This window comes from Falco biarmicus, chromosome 5 (assembly GCF_023638135.1).
Source record: "Falco biarmicus isolate bFalBia1 chromosome 5, bFalBia1.pri, whole genome shotgun sequence".
Lineage (NCBI taxonomy): Eukaryota > Metazoa > Chordata > Aves > Falconiformes > Falconidae > Falco > Falco biarmicus.
Genome location: NC_079292.1, coordinates 67,160,920 through 67,180,847, shown reverse-complemented (window position 1 = coordinate 67,180,847; position 19,928 = coordinate 67,160,920). Strand labels below are relative to the sequence as shown.

Below are 19,928 nucleotides of genomic sequence, written 5' to 3'. Positions count from 1 at the left end.
CAAATCACACTCAAGGTACGTTTAGGCACCTACAGCAGGTAATACAGCAGATATGTCCAAAATAGATGTCATTGTACTAAAATCAGGTGGTCTTGCAGTCTATGCAGAGCTTTCACTGAAACTATTCCTACATGAATCTCTGGATATCATTGTGCTCAATTTATAAGAAAATGGCCAGTGTACCAGCAGGAATATATCACTGTCTCCACTAAAGTTCAAAACATTCTCTTGCAACAAGCCATCATGCTTAAGGTTCCAATGTTCTCCCCATTATCAGGGAATAGCTTCATCTTTAAACTCAGTTACTCACTGCCATCTCCTGCCAGAGACCTTGCTCACACACCAGCCTGCTGGAGCTTATCCAGCTGAATACATCTGTTGTGGGAACACTCCAGGCTTCAGCTTCAGGACAGGAGCACTGGTCTCTTCCACTGACTCTGGAAAAGGATGTTTCCAAATGCCATCAGCACCAACCTTTTAATGCTGTTGCTTCAGCTGGCCTTTGCTGAATGCCGGTGAGCTAGACAGGGAGCAAGCCCCTGGGGAACACCAAGATGTCAGCACCACCCATTCCCAGTAAAGGAATGCCTGACATAGGCAGTGCCAAGGGAAACCTCTGTGATTCTGCCCCCAGACAGCGGTCTATCATACTAAACACCATCTCCTTCCCTTGCTCTGCTCTTCCTTACAAGTTAGAGAATTATCTCATCGCAAAAAAAAGTCTTGTTCAAATAGAAACATGGGTTGCCCGGGCCAGTTCAAACACTAATTAGCAGAACAGAGCTGAATACAGGAGAAGTTGTTTATTTTCTAAATAAGTCTAAATTTATTCATTACCCTAGTAAAAAAAAAGTTTGGATTACAAGTGTCTGAACAGTATAAAAGTACAAAACAGGTTCCATAGATTTCTAATACATTAATACAAAGTGCATGACTACATACAGTTCATTTTGCATTACTACTGGGAATGGAAGAGGTGGGATGGAGTAGAGGAAGCAGTTGGCGGTTGAAACCTAGCAATAAATAAATAAATACAGAAGAGATGATCCGTATCAGAGCACATCCTACCACCAATACTGCAGCCTTATACAGAATTAATGATGCTGAAAACAAAAATTCAAATGAAAGCAGGTGTCTGCAAAAACAGCTAGGACTCTTGCTCAAGCCCTTATTAGACACGACCAACCTAATTAAGCTGGTATACAAGCAAGTAGCCATTATATCTACGATTGGACTCTATGATCTTAAAAGGTCTTTTCCAACCTAAATTATTTTAAGATTCTGTTTGGTTGCAGATGAAAACAAGGTAGGCAGCTTTGTCTTCAGAATCTCAGAGAGTTTAGGAAAAGCAAAATAAGACCAATGAAAGCTGTAAGGCTGTGATAAGTCAAAGCCCTGTTTCCCCTGATGTTCTTTCTCTCCAGAGGTTGGCTTACCCAATGGAAGGAGAGGGGGGAGGAAAGGCAAAGAAAATAAAAAGTGTTCAGGGTAGAGGCTCCTCTTAAAACCTGCATATCTTTTCCCACCTATATTTTCATTTGCTAAGCATTCCCATTTCAGGAAGCGAGACTACATAGAAATCCAGTCCTAACCCCTACCCACCACAGTATTATGCCAACTCTCACAAAAAGGAAAGCTTGTAGCAATCCATTGTAGAATATCCCATAAGAGTATCAGTAAGAAAAATCCTCCCCACCCCCAAAACCAGAAACAAACACACAAAAAAAAGCAGAATTCCCAACTTAGACAAGTTAAACCTTCATAACAGGAACGTGAAGCAATTGGGAGCTAAAACTGCAGCACACTCTTCCAGGAAGCTGCCTCCACCCTATAGGCAAAGTGGAGTTTGAAGGAGTGTCACAATTGTTTGCACACGAGTTTGTCTAGGAATCCAAAATGCTACCTTTTGATCACGTATGCAAACAGAGCTGCCTCAATTCCGTACAGCACCATTCTTAATAGAATTTTTCATATTCAGTATTCACAAAAGCATTGATCTGGTGGTCATTTAAACAAACAAAAAACACAAAACCCGAACACAGAGAAGCACTGCAGGGGAAGGGTTTCAAAATGGCAATTGTGAATCCAGACCCCAGGCTGCAATCCGATTATGTCCCTGGACCAGAGCCTGATTTCTTAGCAAGGGGTTTGGATCTATGTCAGGTCCAAAACCAGCATAAAGTCTGGTCTGTGGTCACATTTCAGCTGCACTGGGCCAACAGGTAGCAGTTACCCAAGTTCTGGCCATCATCTACACCTAACTTGGGTATCAAGATGTTTTCTTGGTCCATCTCTGATCACCAGTCAATTACTACATGAAGCCCAGGGTATCTGCTGCTGGGTTAAAACAAAAGTAGCTTCCCATTTTGCTATGTTCAATTCTTAGGTAAATCTTCCTCCTTAGCTAAGGAGGAGAGCTCTCCCACCCCTTCTGAAAAGCACTTTATGTTGGGGGGCTTCTTGGATAACTAGCACTTGTAGTAGAGCTGTCTGCAGTCTACCAGTCTGTGTCACATAGGAGGGATGAAATATCTGTCTTTGTTATGTCAGTAGTATAGGGTGAGATCTCCACACCTTTAAAAAATATATATTTATATAACTAGAGAGGTGACTTAAAACTTTTCTATGTATTAGTTCATCTTATTGACTCATACATGTCTAAGAACGAAATATTTTCTTGGGGACTTAAAGGAAGTTACCAACCAACTTTAAAAAAAAAATGCCTTACAACCACTGCTTCTTTCAATACAGAAACATGAACTACATATACTTTCATATACAAACCCCCAGCCTCATGGTCACTTGTGAAGCAAGTGGGGTGGGGGGAGATTAGACAACCTTGCAGCAGCATTCAGCTTTGCTAAGTGTTCCATAGCATCTTAAATATTATGTACAGTCTTTCTGAAAGGATACAAACTGGCTTCAGAGTTTGTGGAATTGTAGCAGTAAAACCCAAAACAGTTCTAGGGAATAGTCTTTTGGCAGCATAGCAGGTGTCCAAAGTGAACAGTCACTTTTCTAGTATTTTTCCAGAGAATAAGAGGATCTGTATAACCTTCTTCAGCTGTCCGAGGAAGTCACCACTCCTCTTGGGTGGAGATTGCTGGAGACTGTGATCCTTCTTGTTCTGGCTTTTCAGCGGCAGACTTTTTATTGCTACAGCAAGGTTTGAAGAGATGAGTGTCTATGAGGACTTCCCCAAAACGCCCTTTGTAAATAATTCCACAGCAGACCTTTTGCCTGGAAGAAATGGCAGAAAAGAGACAGATAGTTTGTGTGGTTAGAATATACAGAAATGCAAAAAAAAAAAAAAAAAAAAATCAGTTTGACCCAAGACACCACCTCCAGCTCAGAGGTTAGGAAGGAGAAGTCTGCTCAGAAACAGAAAACAAGTCTGTGTATAATCTACAACACCACTTTGGAAAAAAACACAAAACCAAAAAAACCAAACCTAAGCCTCCCATTTTGCTTCCCAGAGAAGTTTCAGACACACGACTATCTGGGCTGAACTAACTTTGACTACAATGCACTTGCAAACACTATTGGAGAGGAGGCAGCAGTCACAACAATTTCAATATAGCAATTGGCTAAACGAGGGGTTACTGTGTCACAACAGGCCATAACAGAGAACAAGCTTGTCAGCTCCCAGAAAATCTTGTGGTTTTCCTCCCACTCCAGTTTTTTTTTTTTTTTTTTTAATGACTACCATCACAGGTCAATCAAATCAAATGCTACCTTTTGCTGGCAAGCTGAGCACACAGTTGTACTTGGTAACACATCATATCTACAGAGCACATTTTTTAAGACAAGATAATGACAGTCAGGAATATTGTATTACTCTCAAAACCACAAAAAATATTTTCCAGCAACTGTATTAGTATTTAGGGAACTGGAGGGAGATAGAGGAAAATGTCTTAAAACACACATTTCTTTCTAAAGACAGACAGATATTGTCTAATACTCTGTGACTTAAAGTATACCCTTAAAACAAATTAAGTTCAGCAGTAGCAAATTCCTGAAGAAGCAGAATCAAGTACTGTTTATGTGAAGTGAATTGCTATCTGCAGAGTGCATGTTCTGTTGCTTTTTACCTTTTCCAATATGTGAGATCTAAAAAGGAGAAAACTGGTGTTCTGCTGGACCCAGCACTCATCTCTGTGTCAGAGCCATCATCAGACTGGTTACTGTAACAGGGCGACTGAGCTGGGGAGGCACTCGAAGTGGTGCTGTGGGCATCAGAATCTGTAGGGGAAAGAAAAAAATGCAAGAATCAGAACATGCATCCAACGACTTACCCTCTTCCTGACTTGTAAAAGGTTGCACACAGATTGGGACCAGAGACACAGACTTTTTTTTTAATTAACAAGAAAAACCATATGTAACCAGAACTAACAATTACAACCTATTCTTCACTTGTCCCTGCTGATTTCTATAGAGAGATTATCTGTCAGCACTTGGGAGACAAAACTCGGAACTGGACAGGGTCCTTATACACAAGGGACTGGAAAGAGGTTCAGGATCAGGCTTCAGCTCCTAGCTCTCAAACACAGCTTATGCAGGCCACGCTTCAGACAAGATCCTAGTCCCTCTCTGGAATCACTGGAAGATCCTTGAAGATGATGGGGATCTCTGCCTCAGACTTAGTACTTTCTCTCTCTCACAGTAAATCTCCTTTCCTACCCATTCAGTTAAAGTCTTGCAAAGCTCTTCTCATGACTGCAATAGGTTAGGCAGTATTGAGCTTTTGCTGGATTGAGACTATGAACTATGTACTTTGTGCAGACACACACGTTAACAGAAGGTCTGCTCACCTACCTTCCAGTTACAGTCTCTAGCACCTACAGTAACACAATTAGGTTAACTACAGCACAATGAATGAGGCGATACAAGCCCTTTGGGTCATGGCCTTTACTGATTCTTTGGAGAGCTCTTCCTTCAGAAGGCCAGGTAGGATAATTGAAAGAAACCGAAGACCAAGTCAGCAACAGTTAAGAAGCTGGAAGGTTTGCTTTAGAGGAAAAGCCTAAAGTACTGACATATATTTAGAGTTAACTGGCAGATGGCATTGTAAGAAAGTTATGAATCCAAATCTATTTGAAGAGTCTAAGTGCTGGCGGAAAGAAATCACTGAGACCAGCAGAGAAAGGTGTAAGGAAACTATACAGAGGAAACATGGCAGGAATTTAAAGGGGTGTGTGTGTGTGGAATCTAGGTTAAATAAAAAGCCTGGGTTGAAAACATGTATAGAAGAAAAAGATAATGGCATCAACAGAACGGTGCTTCTTGGGGAAGGAGAGCTGAAAGTGGCCATAGTGAGTTACTGACAGCAGGGGGAAACCTCTTCCAACTTCTATTTCACCGAGGGTCTTGCCCAAGAAGTCCTTTCTAGACACATGTAATTTAAACACTGGACATAACCTACAGTTGTCTACTTTCAAATCAGGCTCCCCCTCCCTGCTTCCCCACTTCTGATGACCCACCCCCTGGCACACAAGCTCATCCTCCTCACGCCACCCTCTCCCCAAGCTCTTGGAGAATGAAAGGCTGTGAAAACAGGGAGCACCCAAATGCGTGAGTGTACAACTGAACCTAGCTGGTGATTCAGCTTGGCCAGTTAACAGTAAGTTATGTTAGGGGAGTCCAAAGTTTATTGCCAACAACTCTTCGGGTCCACTTACTGTGCCGTTTGAATTCCTTTTGCAGTTTGCTGATTTGATTGCTCTTTATTCTGCTTCCAGACAGAGTTTTCATTTTCTTTGGTTTCAGTGTTGTTTTAAGACTGGGTCCAGCCCGGGCATCTACCACCTAGAACACAGAAAATGGGTCCATTAATACTTCTGCATCATGCCCAGATACTGCCCTAGTCAAGGTACCTGTACTGACTCAGCTGAAGGTGATCAAAATCAATTTAGTTAAACCATGGCAATTCTGTGCACTGACACTCATGTTTCATTTAAATCTGGTTTATAAGAAGCTAAGCCTGTAGGAAAACAGTAAACTAGTTTAAAATCCACATTCAGGTCAACTTTTGCCTTCTTCCCATTTCTGACAAATTCCATTTAGTAGACAACAGTTGTTTAAGCAAATACAGTTTCAGTTAAGAGTGTCTGCCAAACATTTGCCCTGGAATTTTTATTTTTTAAAAAATCATTAGTTTAACTTCTGAATAAAGCTAGTGGTAGTCATAACCATAGCTCTGGCTCCCATTACTGTCAAGGCTTCCTGAATAAAGATTATAAAATATGCAAAGAATTCTGATCATCTTTCCAGCCCTAGGCCCAAACTGAATTAGATGTATCAAAACAGAATATATGAGTGAGAATAGCTGCAAGATATTAGTTATTGTAATTATCTGACTAAACGACACTGATTTATGTGTTGCCTGAGCAAGTCACCTTGCTTGTTCAAACTACTTTAAAAAAAAACAACCAAACAAAAAAACCCCAGCGTGACCAATTCTGGATAGAGGCCAAATATGAAATGTTTTGAGTGTCATAAGAGACTTTTGGAAAGTTATGAGCTTGTGAAAACAAGGAATTACAAGGTAAGTTAGTCTGTGACTCCATCCCAGGCTTGCATAATCACCATTTGCATGTAAGCCAAACGAAGACAGCTAAGAGCCATGTAAGAGGAAATACTCCAAAAAGGATTTAGAGATGCTGAGGGTGAGAAGGGAGAGTGTGGGGAAAATAGCAAGCCCCAAATCCTTGTCGGCACCTCTCCTATGTAGCAGGATGGACTAAGGCAGAAACAAGTTAGTTTTGGGGTGAAGGAGAAATAAATTACTAACATGATTCCAGTTTTTTTTGGATCCTGCTGGCAATTTTTTCCATCTTTTCACCAACAGGACACAGGCATTGCAAATATCTCCTGAGCGGGCCTCATGGAGCCTGGTAAAAACAAAAGCAAAAATCACTTGACCACAATTAGTAAAAGCACCACCCACCCCCCCACACTTGATAACAGCAAGAAACATAACAATTGATGGAAAAGAAGGGTTCTCAAATTCTGTTTTTCAGGCTTTACAATTCATCTGGGGTGCTCAAACATTGCCATTTAAAGACCAGGACTCACTATCAGAAAGCACTCTTCCTCATAGAAATAAAAGGTGTTGCAATCAGCTGCCAGAGGAGCACGAAAAAGTTCCTGTCACCTTCAGTTGGGTTTTTTCAAAAAAACCAACAGCCCTGCTCCCCCAAACAAACAAGAAAAACCCCTCACCACACTGCTCCAGTGGGTTGGTTGGTGTGGCTGGAAAAGGAAAGGAGGAGGAATAATCATATTCCTTGAACGTACATTTGGGAACAGACCTCACAGATCTGACAAAAGCTTATTCAGCTCTCAACTTTCTCACAGAGCTTCAAGGATGAGTAACAAATACCAGCTAACACTCCCGCGTAAGCGTAGGGTAAGGTTTCAGAAGCAGCAGTCACTGGAATGACAACAATACTTTCTCCCTGTAACAAGCTTTCTTCAGAAATTATCTCTACTGCTAACCCATGCTAAGAGAAACATAAAGGGGATACACTGCAGAATTTTTCAGCTATTTAAATGGGAAGACTCTAAAGCATTTATAGACGAACGGGGCAGGCTCAGATAAGCCCTTATTTGCTCAGTGTTAAGATTGCATTTTTACCTTGGCAAACATATTTCAGATAGCACAAGACCTTGTGTAAAGCAAGCTTCTTTACTGTAGTTATCAACAACAAGAAGCAAAGGGTCTTCACACAATCTTTCCACTGTCAAGGACAGTGGCCAAGAAATAGAAGGAAAACTGTCAGCACCAGATTTATGTACAAAAATCCATGGTAAATACTAAGAACTACAAAGCTGCACATGAAAGGAGTGTTTCTAGAAAAAGGGGGGGAGAGAGGGAAATATTTCTAAACATTGCAAAGATTTGCACATCTAAAGTTAAGTGCAGTTATTGATTGCTACAACAGTAGCACTACTGATATGTATATGTAGTTTTTAATACAACGCATGAGAGTTCCACTTGGGCCTATGATTTTCACGAGAGGTAGTCCAACAAGACTGGAAAGAAAAAGCAGAAAATATGTATCAACAATGCAGCCTTTTCCCAGGGAAATGATTTCATGGAAAGCTGCAGCATAAATGGAGAAATTCATATTGCTTCAGAAAAAAAAAATCAAAATAAACAAAAGTAAAAATTAATGACAAACTATCAAGAAGAATTTGCTCCTGACAATTCGGGGACACAAATTTATACAGAACTTCAAAGTTCTTAGAATGTATTTCAAAAAAGTTAGAAGGGTCACAGCAGCTGGCACAAGAAATCACTGGTATTTATAGTTTTGTTTACCAATGTTTTCAAGTAACATTATGTGCAACATTACCCAATTAGAAAATGAATTACTGGATGCTCGCTTTCCATCAGAATGGAAATGAGAAGTTTTAATGACATTGCTATGCCCTATTTGAACAAAGGGACCAATACCTGAAATAGGGTACTTTGCATAAACTCTGCTGGAACTGTTTAACATTTACTCATCAAGCTTTGTCTAACATTCCCGTATCTTCAGAGACACAGAACACCTCCATGGACCTGTGCTGTTTACCATCTGGTATGGTAAGGAACAAGTGCAAAACGCAGAATCTGAGAGGGATCTAAACCCCTGCACATGCTGCGAGGTGGGAGAGGCATGAGCCTGACCCTTCACTACACCAGCTCTCCACTGGCAGCAACAGCAGATCGGTAACCAAATGGTACTGTACACAGCTACAGAGGATCCAGTTCCCCCTGGCCTGGCCAGGAAAGTTGTGAGGAAGCTGAAGCCAGCCTTCCCCTGCCACGCACCTCTGCTAACCCAGTATTTCAGTCTTTCAGAGCAAGAGGGACAGCACATTAGGTTTGTGGCTTGGAGATCCAACACTATGACCACAAAGTTGACTAAAGAAAGAATCTTACCCGAAACAGTTCTGGAAATCCTTTTCGTAACGTTTGCTGTCAGTGAAACGAGAACTGGAAGACTTAGCTCTGCAAATACAGCAGCCCTCTATACTCCGATACATCTTCGGTTTGTGAAAGCCAAACATCTTTTCCTCCCAGCTGTAGCCTGTGAAAACAAGCAGGAATGGGTATTACTTACCACTGTTAGATACTGAAAGAAAAACCTGGGAACTTCACTGAGCAAACCACAAGTAAATTATAATTCAGGATGGCAAACAGCGAGATTAGGCCACAGCTTTATCCTGCATTGCCTCGGAAGAACAGATGCACCTAGAATGCAGTTGCTTATTAAAAAGGAAAGAAAAAGTAATTAGCAACGGCTGGACTATTAAGTAATACCAAGCAGGACTCATGACAAGCCCATTTACTGCCCTATTCTGCTCTAAGGGCACATCTACAAGAGCACAACCCAGAGATGCGAATGCAGCCGACTTGGCTAGCGAAAGCCCTGCATCTGTGGCAGAACAGGCTGCAGGACGGGCTGTGAGCTATCTGTGATGTGAACTACCGCATCATCATCACCGGCATCTGTTGGAAACAGCCCTGCCAAACTTTGCTGAAAGTGAGTAGGAGTCATTTTAAATGAGCTGCAGTCATACCTCTAGGCTGTAGGGCAGACATACCTGAAAAGCCACTCTAAAAACAGCAGGGTGGAGCCTCACCCAGCCCTCAGTGGCCATGTCTGCACTGCAGGACCCAGCAGGCTTCTCGGTTCTCAGGCCTGGGTGAGTATCCCAGCTCCATGTCAGCACAGGCTCAGTTCTTACCCTCCCACCTTCCCCACCCTGCTTTCCATGGGAAGGAAACCCAGCCAGAAAAGGGGCTGGGGAGCAGGACCCTGGGGCGCATTTCAGCACACACCTACCACACATCCCAGCCACCGTCAATGATGCCGGAGCGAGAGGTACTCCGTTTACAGTGTTTCTTCTTAACCACCAGCTTTGCAAAGTCAGCGCCGGCTCAGAAAGCCAAAGCCATGCTGCTCTTAGAGGTCCTGCCTGCCCTTTTCAGTGCGCCTGGGCTGCGATCTGCTATCAGAGCAGGTAACGTACAGCGGAGGTGTTTTCCAGGCAGAAACTTCTGAAGTTTCTGTGGATTTACTACAGCCACCATGACAAAGACCCCTCCAAGACATGATGTCCCCACCACCAATCAGTTCTCCCCAGCCACCAGTTACTCCCCAGTGCAGACTCCTGTCAGGCACAATCTGACACGGGATGAGAAGCTGTCAGAACAGAGCTCCCACAATGCTTCAAAAACCCAAACCAACGACTGAGCAAAGCTGGTGCTTTCCTGGCGCTGAGCCTGGACGCACAGCAAGTCTTAACAGGCCATGCTGCATCTGTCTCGTAACACAGGCAGGGACCGTTCCAAGACGCTCTCTTTAAACAGACCGTGGTGCAAGGTTTGCCTCAGTCACCTGCTGCAGGGAGCGAGCGGCCACCTCCACTGCCTTTCACACACTAACTGCTCAGAGGGGACAGGCCACCGGCTGCAGGAAGCTCCATCAGAACAGCTTCCCACTGCTGAGAGAGAACTTCTGGTTTTATAAAGTTTAAATTAGATGGAGCCACACAAACAACAAGATTTCCCCTGCTTCCCTTAACAAGAGGTCAAGTCATTATATTCTTGTAGAAGCTAAAAGAAAAATACCTCTCCTCCCCACAAGTATTTCTGAAAGGCCCAGTAGCGCAGGCAGGACAGGACTTTCAGGAGCGCAGCATTTCCATCACTTGTGGGCAAGTCTGGTGAGAGGGAGCTCCCCAGCCACTTCTCAGTCCCAGGGACTGCCGAGTTCCAGCAGCCCAGCTTGGGTTTACTGGTGAATGTACGTGGCATAGGGATCCGTCCCCAAATCTCCCACTTGCAGGAAGGTAAGGAATGCAATTCTAATATCCTCCAAAGGACAGAGAAAGAAATCTTCGGTCTACAGCAACAAGGCTTGCCACATCGTTAACAGCAACATAACAATTTGAAAAGTAGGTTCAAGTGAGGTCGAAAACATGCTTCCAAAAAAACAGCCATTCCTAGCACTGCACTTACCTTACTGACAGAGACTGGATGTGAGAGAAAAAGATCCCGCACATTTTTGTGGAACCACAGCAAAAGCTACTGAACCACCCAGGCCTAGTCACAGTCCTCCACACCAGTAAAAATACAGCCCCCTACCCCAGAGGGGGAGATGAGAGCATGCAGCACTGCCAAATAAACACACAAGGTTCCCAGGCTCCTAAGTACAACAGAAAAGCAAAAATTGTACCTAATACTGTTGGTTAATACTTACACGAACCCATATCCAGCTGAAAGCATACATGTTTACATTTCAGTTTAGCATATTATGATACAAGACCACTTGGCTCCTTTCAATTACTACGGCACAAACGTGCAGAAAGACACAAGTCAACTCTCAAAAAAAAGCCTGTTTTGATCAAACCCCTTGCAGAGCTTGTTGATGGCAAGGGACCTGCACAAGCTGAATGCTAAGGACGTTCTCCAGGCTTAGGAGAGAGATGGAGGGGGTAGGTCTTTCCTTCCCTCCTGTCCTAACTCATGCTATTTGCCACAGGCTTGAAGTGCTGTATTCCTTTCTTCTTTGTGCACATTTGCAGCAAAAGGAGCTCACCTAGGGCTAGGTTTTTCAAAGGATGACGTGCAAATATCCAGCAGAGTCACCCCAAATGCTGCCAGGCTGCTTAGGAGGTTCACTGCTCCCTCTATTAGCACAGCATTGGCCTGGAAGCCAGAAGCAGCCGTAGTAAGTAAAAGAAGGTATCTAACTAGTGACCTGCTGCATGGGCTTGCTGAGGAATGGTTAGACTCAGAACTGTTCTCTGCTTCTGCTTGGATATGTTTTCAGAGGCATGTAGCAAACGAATGCACAGCCAAATCAGGTTAGCATCCCTGGACTGTTAAGACAAACAACAAGAGTGTCTAGGCAAACACTTATGAGTAGGTATTTTGTTTCTTCACATCAGATATGCTTCTTCAATAGATAGTCTCTTGAGGACACTATGTTTAACAAGCCCCTGGAGATCCAACAGCACGTTCATCTGGGAACTTTCAACTACCAAACAGCAATTTTGGGTTTTGTTTGACTATTCCAATGTTACATCTGTGATCTGGTGCTTTTCTTTATAAGCCAAAGACTAACTGCAGGCACAAGGTTCATCAGTGCTGTAAAACTTAAGCAGCCAGAACATCCTGACTGTTACAGGGCAAGACACAGTGCTGTTATCAACAGTGTGATTTACTTTCTAACCCGGTGTCTTCCAGAAACACAGACACTACTGAGATGCTCTTTGTCACCAGCTGGTATTTATACCACAATAGAACAAGATGCATGTTTTACAATTAATGTTCTGGCAAAGACTGGCATCAGGCGCATATATTCTGAAAATATTTTGTTTTGCATCATTGCTGCCATTCTCACAGGAGCAGCCTTTCAACACCATCTTTCAATAGAAGGGAAACTAGTGCCATCTGTTTCCCACTTGATGAATGGTCAGCAACAGTATTACCATATATCATGCCTGAATGGGGAAGAGCTAGTAGCAAAACCACAAGTAAAACATTTCTCTGACAACTGCATTGAAGTGCAGTTATAAATGGAAGATGTCAATCCAGTTACACATTTAATCCCGAACAGTTGCTGTTGGACCATTATACACTAAATATTCTGTCAGCTGAAGAGCTTAATAGCTAACGTGTACTTAGAAGTACATATGACTTGCCCTTTAAAAGGTTTAACTCAAAAGCTTTGCAATTTAGATCTCAAATTAGACTGCCAACTACCGTAACACCTGAATCTTAGCCATGAAAGTTTAACCATGTGGAATTTGGGACAGAAAAAAAAAAGATGGCAGGTAGGAATGGAATAACTTCCATAGAAATTAAAAAGCATTACACAAGATAACTGTACCATATTTAAGCATGTTAGTAGTGTTATTTAAGCATGTGATTTGCCAACTTAAAGCATGCAATTAAAATATATGACATCTTTTAAATCAGCAGTTGCACGGAAGTGAAAGGGACAGCCCGCCAGCAAAGAAACAGAAATTCTAGTGGAGCAGATTTGTCATTCTGCAGAAATGGAGACTTACCTGCAGTAGGAGGAGAGCAGTATTCCAAATCAGGAAAAAAGTGGTCCTCCTCCTCCCTGGTCTCCCTGCCAAAGGAGAAGTTGCTATTCCCTCAAGTTCTGCTTTGAACAATTTTAGCAACTTGGACAGACTCAGAAAAGACCGCAGGAAAAAGCTCTCTCCGACTCTGCCCTCTCACTTTTGGATAAGTAGTATCAAATACAGAGACTTGTCTTGCAAAAAAATTCAGAGTTCAGCAGAGAATAGTAAAGTAGGTGAGGAATAAAAAACCCACACCCCACACACGCCACTTATTACATTTGTGAAAGGCTCGTACAAAGCAGCATGCATCATATGTCTGAATACTTTCGTTACCTGTCAGGACTAGAATTTGGTGCTTGGTGTCTTTGCAAAATTTAACTTGATGATCTAAATTAAAAGGAGGTATTGCTTCAGATGCTCATTAAGTTTTCAAGTTAGGGAAGAGCTTCTGAACTCTTTCAGATTTTCAAATCAGAAAAGCTGAGCCACTTTGCTTTTCCAGATTCCTTCTGCATTCTTTCTGATCACCCAAGAAGAATGAAACCCCTTTATAATAGAAAGGGAGGAATTCCTAGAAGGCAGGCACGTCTCCTTTTGTAACACAATTATCAGGCCAGTTGGAAGGAACATGCTCACCTGCTTCTTGCAAAGCTGAAAGACAAACATTCCTTGGAGTGAGGGGAGAACAGAGGGATGCCAGTCCAACTACTCAGTACCTTCATCTTCCCACCTCCTCACTCTGACCCTGGATCATTCACCCTTTGTGCAATCCAAAACTGCCAGTACATTGTCAGACAGGAGAACCTCTGCAAATAATTTCATTGCCTCTTCTGTGTACAAAAGAGCCTTGGCACAGCCTCTCTGAAGCTGGGCTACAAAAAAATACATTCTAGCCTGCATATGTCGATGCAGCCGGTTCCTGTCAGTAAAAATCTCACAATGTTCATCTCTACAGAATTTCATTGGAACTAAGAAACATAGCCAAAATACTACATTTTTTTTCTTTTAAAGGAAAAGAAACAGATACCTTAATAAAGAAGGAATATACATACTCTGGCTTTTACATCTGCAAGTGCATACACCCAGGCACAAGCACACACATGAAAAATACTTCCAGAGCTGTCTATGGCGCCAGAAGCGGAGTTGCTTGACTTGCTAATAAATTCTTGGGCCTGTCCCTCTGCTGAAATGAACTGCAATACTTCTACTGAAAATCAGCTGTAGGACAGAGAATTGTACATGAACAGAGGAACTGATCTGTATCAGAGACTCAATGTAAACCTACCTCCCCCCTGAGTTTATGCGCTGCAAAAAGAAAATTTGGAATATAAGTTAAAATACGGTTTTCTGGGGTCCAGTTTTAACACGCCCAGAGCCAGAATACTCCAAGGAAGTAAGAGACCAAGCTACTTGGGAGTCATTTGAAAATGCAACTTCAGTATCTGCAAAAACATTTTTTACACTGTCATCAGTCCTTATAGCTCAAAACAGAGCGACTAATTTTCAACAACTATAACCTTAGAATTGCACATACTTTACACTCTTCTGGTCCCCTATATCCTCAGATTTTCCTTTCACTTCCCTTCCTCTCTCCACCCAGAAGATCTTTACTTGGAGGAAAGCTCTATTTGGCCACTACAGCCCAGGCACATCTGAACGAAACAGCATCCTGTGGAGTTTTCAGTTGATGAGCAAAGCAAAACCATTAAAAGGTCAAAACTACATCTTCAGGAATTTTTCCTCTGCCAAAATAAGCAACTCACTCTTTTGCTGGTAGTCGTCTGCAGCTACCGTTGTGTGCTCAGTGCTGCAGTGAAATCTTAGCACACCACATGCAACTGGCAGCAACTATCAAGCATGTATCAAAAATAAAAATGGACATTTTTTCCTATGTTAGAGCTTCTACAGCATCCTGGCTGCATCGCAAGCTGTTTCCTGCAAAGTTTTCAGGAGCAGTCAAGTCACAAAGGAGCTTACTCACCTGCTGATCTTCAGTGGGAAATTAGTACCTAACCCATTTAGACAAGAGAAGTGAAAGGCTAAGCCACTTGGGTGTTCCTTCTAAACTGCCATGCGGTTAGTGCTCCAGAAGGGATAGGCCAAAGCATGAAAACAGTAATCAGCAAGATTTGCATGGGGGTGGGGGGGAATCCCAAACCTGTCCCACCTGCAGACATTCGATCTTGAAAGAGGAATTCTTCCCGCTGTATTGCATAACTAACACCACACTCAGTCTGATCAGGAGCCCTGCAAGGAAAACCTGGGATGTTTCAGAAGCAACTGCTGGAGTTCAGTCTGTGATGCTTATCTGAGTACAGTCCCTGCAGCTGTTATGATGCTGCTTGCAACCACCTGCTACTGAAAAAGCATCCCAAACACTTGAGATCATGAAACACTTCAGTTTTGGTTTGGTTTTTGGTGGGTTGTTTGGGGTTTTTTTTCTTGAAGAGGGTAACGTACCCGATGGGGACTTGAACAGAAGTAGTAATTATTTGGCAGAACAGCTGAAGTGACTTCATTAAAAAGGATGCATTTCCATATCCTTAAGTAATCCTACTGGTCATTTCACTTGGACTTTGGACTGAGCACGTTCTACAGAAATGCAGTCTTGAGTCATGAAATGGAGTCCCACCCATGCATTCTGCTTAACCACTCAGTTTTCAAGCCCCAGCTTACTAGCTGCATGCTACAAGGGGTACAAGTCTGAAGGAGAAGTTGGTTGTCAAGTAGGACTGTGTATATCATTCATCTCATTATGAAAGTACAACGCAGCAGGTGTTAAGAATCAATGCAGAGCAGAGAGCTTGGTGACACAGAAAGAACTGTTCAGCATGAGTAAGAAACTGTCACAGTTTTAATGTTTACTTTTAATCTGTGTGAATTTATCAGCTCTTTTAACATCTTCTACTAAGAAGACAGTCATATTTTCTTTCTAAAGGAAAGACTGTAAATGTAGGCAATTGGCTTCTCTTTGAGAATCTCTGGGCTGGGAGAGAAGTGAGGAGGAATTTTTCCCAGAGGCTCTGGCACTCGATCCCACCTACTTTTCAGTGCAAGCTGGATGCTGCATGCCTGTGGGAAATCCCACAACTTGTTACTTGCTGATTCTCAACCACAGACTACAGATCCCAAGAAACCTGGAATTTACCTGGGTGCCAAATGAGTTCAGTGTCCACTGGCGTCAGCAGAAAGGCCTCCAGTTCACTGTCCGCTCTACATTGCGAAGTTCGTGCAATCTTTATTTTAAAAAGCTGTAAGCTACACCATGAATCTGGCTGGGTGCAGGCTGGGGAGAAGGGGGTTTCCACAGCACACGGCCGACAAACAGTCTCACCTTCGGGAGCAAGCACACAATAGTACAAGGGTTCGCTGGGGAACCATCACCCTCCTGGCTTGCCTTGTAAAAGCGTTAAACAGGTGTCTCCATGGTTCTCACCCTACCACCTTCCACTAGTGACAAATTAAAATTCAAAGTGAAAAGAAGAGAGCATGACAGCTAGGTTGTTGTGCTCAGGTACGTTACTCAGCCTTGACGACAAACGTTGACACCCTTGAAGTTCTGGCTCAGTTCAGGACACTGGGACTTCTCCTCTGCCCACCCAGTGGGGCGGCAGCCTCCAGCCCAGCCAAGGGACCCCTCCTCTCCCCACGCAGCCGCAGGCTGAGGGGGCAGCATCCAGCACCGGCTGCCACAGAACTACAGCACCAGGGCGCAGCTCCAAACCTGTTTGAGATTGTAAAGATTATTCAATGATGTGGGTCCAAAGCACTGCCGCCAGCAGGGACAAGGCTCGCAGGCCGCGCGGGGGCCGTTCCCACCAGGTGAGAGCCACCGGCGGAGCCGAGGGTGGCCCCGGGACAGGCAGGGCTCAGCCCAGAAAACAACAGGTCTGGCAGGTCCCTTTAAACCCCTTTAACCGCACGCATCCGGAGATGGGTGCGCAGAGGAGATGGCAAGTTTGATCTCATGAAAAGGCGAGCGGGACTGGGAGCATTCCCCTGGCGCAAAACTGCGAGTTTAGGAAGAACGGAACAGTGATCAAAGGCGCCCGACAAGATAACGAGCCCGGCCGCGCCGCCGGGACCGGCGCACTGCGGAGGGCGGGAGGCGGCGGCCGCTTTCTGCCGAGCACCGCGTGGCGCGGGGAAGCGCCAGCCCGGGCACGGCGGGGCGCCCCGCTCCGGCCCGGAGACAGGGGGCCTGGCGGGCGGAGGCGCGGCAGCGCCGGGAACAAAGACCCCCCCGGGGCGGACGACCTACTTTCGCGGACGGCCCCGCCGGTCAGGTGGAGCCACGGGAGCGCACACGCGGGCGGCCGCGGCCCCGGCCCCCGCCTCCCCGAGGCTGCCAAGCGTTCAACTTGCCGAAAAACGAATAAAATTAAAAATAAATTAAAGCAGCACAGGAAGGGGAAGGCGGCGCGCGGGGAGGAAAGCCCCGAGAGCGGAGCTGGGCGCTGCGAGGCGGACCCCGCGCTGCAAACGCCGCCCCACCACGCGGTCTCGGTGCAGCAGCCCCATCCGGCGGGGGGAGGAGGGGGGGGACGGACGGCAGGACGCGGGGGGCGAGCCGCTGCAGCCCCGCCGGGCACCCCGACCCTTGCCCCGGTAGGGTGACGGCCACTTTCCGCCGCCCCCCGCCCCGGTCCCGTCCCCCCCCGCCCCGCGCTGGTTCCTCATGGCTCGGCCCTGACGTAATTCAAACATGGCAACAGTTGCACTTCAAAGGGCCGTCGCAGACCTCCCAGCAACGCGGGCACGCCGCGGCGGGGGCGACACGGACCCCCGGGCCCCGCGGCAGCCCCGGGGCGGCCGGCGGGGCTCACCCGCCCCGCCCGCGCCCGCCAACGCCGTGCGCGCAGCGCGGTACCCCGGGGAGCGCGTGTGCATCCAAAGTTTCACCGACCCTTCCAAAGTCCTCCAAAACCAGCGGCCAGCCACCAAAACACACCGTCCCCCGCGGGACGAGTGCCACCCCACCGACGCCCCCCCCGGGCGGCCGAGTCCCCCCCCCGGGCGGCCGAGCGCTCTCCCCCGGCGCGCCGGGGAGCCGCGGCGCCCGCAGCACATGCGAGCCCTTTGTTTTCCTGCAGCCGGGCGCTGCCTACGTGCCGCGCCGGGGGCACGGCGGCCGCCCCGCTCCGCGCCCCGCCGCGCAAGCCGCGAGTCGGAACTTGGTGGCGCCGGGCGCGGGCACACGCGGACCGGGACGGCAGCGACTTTCACTCGCGCCGCGCGAGCGGGCAGGACGCCATCGCCGCCCGCCGCACCGTCCCCACGCCGCGCACCGGGCCGGTGGCGGGGCGCCCGCCGAGCCGGGGGAAGGCCCCACGCCGCGACCCGTGCGACCGGCACCACGTGTCACGCCAGCCCACAGCCACGCGCTTCCCCCGGCTCGGGGCGTGCGCAACCCCCGACCCCTCCGCAAATACGAGCGGTGACTAAAAAATACAAACAACTGTGTGAGTGCCCCCCACACGCTCCGGGAGCCGCGGCGGGGCAGGGACGGCGGGCACACCGGCGTGCCCCCTCCCCTCCGCTAGCACCAGCTCGCGCGCGCCGGCGCTACAGGTGTGCGGTGCGGTGCGCGCCGGGGCCGCACCTGCGCCACCCCCTGCGCACCGGGCGGGGGCCGCGTGGCGCGGCGGGGCAGCCGCGGCCCGGGAAGGGGGCCGTGCAGCCCCCCAGCTCCCCCAGCCCGGTCTCCCCAGTCCGCTCCGCAGCCGGGGACTGCTTTTGGAGTTAAATCGTCGCGAACCTTGCTGCGCTCCCTCCTCGCGACTTTAATCGTACTTTGCGGGGGGGTGTCAGAGCGCTCGGGATGGGTCCGCAACAATACGGGAGGTGTCTCTCCCCGCCAGCACCTCCTTGAAATTCCACTAATTGAGAAAAGGGGGAAAACGCCGCTCGCAAGAGCCATGCGTGTCAAACTGTTTCAGGCGGCAAAGTCTTTTTGCCGCTGCAACACTTAAGACAAGCTGCGGGATCAAGCGCGTGTTTAACAGAAGCCACCAACTGCTGGGAAAAAAAAAAAAAAAGCAACCGAACCAAACAACAAAACCCAAACAAATAAACAAAAAAATCTCCCCCAAACCGATTTAAACCTCCCGTTCCCTCTCAGCTGTACTTTTCTTTCCTCCCCCCTGAGCAGAAAGGGAAAGAAGTCACTCACCGCTCTACTGCGCCCACCAACAAACGTGCGGTGCGATTCGGTGCGCGGCGAAGTCCCGCCGCTGCGCGCCCTCCCCGTGCCTCCGCGCTCTGCCTGCCAGCACTGCCTGGCGCGCGAACCCGCGCGCGCGCGCGCACACACACACACCCCCCCTCCGCCCCTCCCCTCGGCGCCCGGCGCTCTGCGCATGCGCCGTTCCCACGGCTCCATTCTCCTCAATCAAGCCCTCTCGCTTTGCGCGCCCCATTGTCCTTTTAAGGGAGAAAGGCCGCGCGGGAAGCCTGGGAGGAGGGAGGCGCTGCCCATTGTGACGACGGAGATGACTTCACGCACGCGGCCCGCTTCCCCGCCCCGCCCCCTGCCGGCGGTGGGCGGGGCCCGGCCCGGGCACCTGCCTCCCCGGCGGCAGGGGCGGGGTTACCGCGCTCGCCTTGCGCCGCGCCCGGCGCCCTGCAGCCCGCGGAACAAAACAAAACAAAGCGGAGCTGGCACCGGCGCAGCGCACGGCAGCGCGGAGCAAACCCCAGCGCGGAGCGGACGCTGCCCCTCTGCGCGTGGCGCAACGCGCCCCCACCGTGTTTACCGGCGCTGCCGCCCCCTCGCGCAAAGCGCGGCTGGGCTCCCACCGGGGACAGCGGCGCCGAACCTCGGTGCGCTGGCGGGC

The 19,928-nt window shown here is 47.4% G+C and overlaps 1 protein-coding gene across 3 annotated transcripts; it reads right to left on the bottom strand.

Moving 5' to 3' along the window:
• Positions 1-788: 788 nt before the first annotated feature.
• On the bottom strand, positions 789-19,403 carry SINHCAF (SIN3-HDAC complex associated factor). Of its 3 annotated transcripts, XM_056341087.1 has the most exons (8): positions 16,241-16,999; positions 15,260-15,339; positions 13,072-13,136; positions 8,930-9,077; positions 6,791-6,890; positions 5,679-5,805; positions 4,092-4,242; positions 789-3,240 (listed from the first exon to the last, which is right to left on the bottom strand). In XM_056341087.1, the coding sequence occupies exons 4-8, from the start codon at positions 9,055-9,057 to the stop codon at positions 3,078-3,080; spliced, it is 669 nt and encodes a 222-aa protein (XP_056197062.1). In that variant the 5' UTR covers positions 9,058-9,077; positions 13,072-13,136; positions 15,260-15,339; positions 16,241-16,999; the 3' UTR covers positions 789-3,077. The 3 variants fall into 3 exon arrangements, with proteins under 3 accessions (XP_056197062.1, XP_056197063.1, XP_056197061.1); XM_056341088.1 differs by lacking the exons at positions 15,260-15,339; positions 16,241-16,999 and adding an exon at positions 19,265-19,362; XM_056341086.1 differs by lacking the exons at positions 13,072-13,136; positions 15,260-15,339; positions 16,241-16,999 and adding an exon at positions 19,265-19,403.
• Between the last annotated feature and the right edge of the window lie 525 nt (positions 19,404-19,928).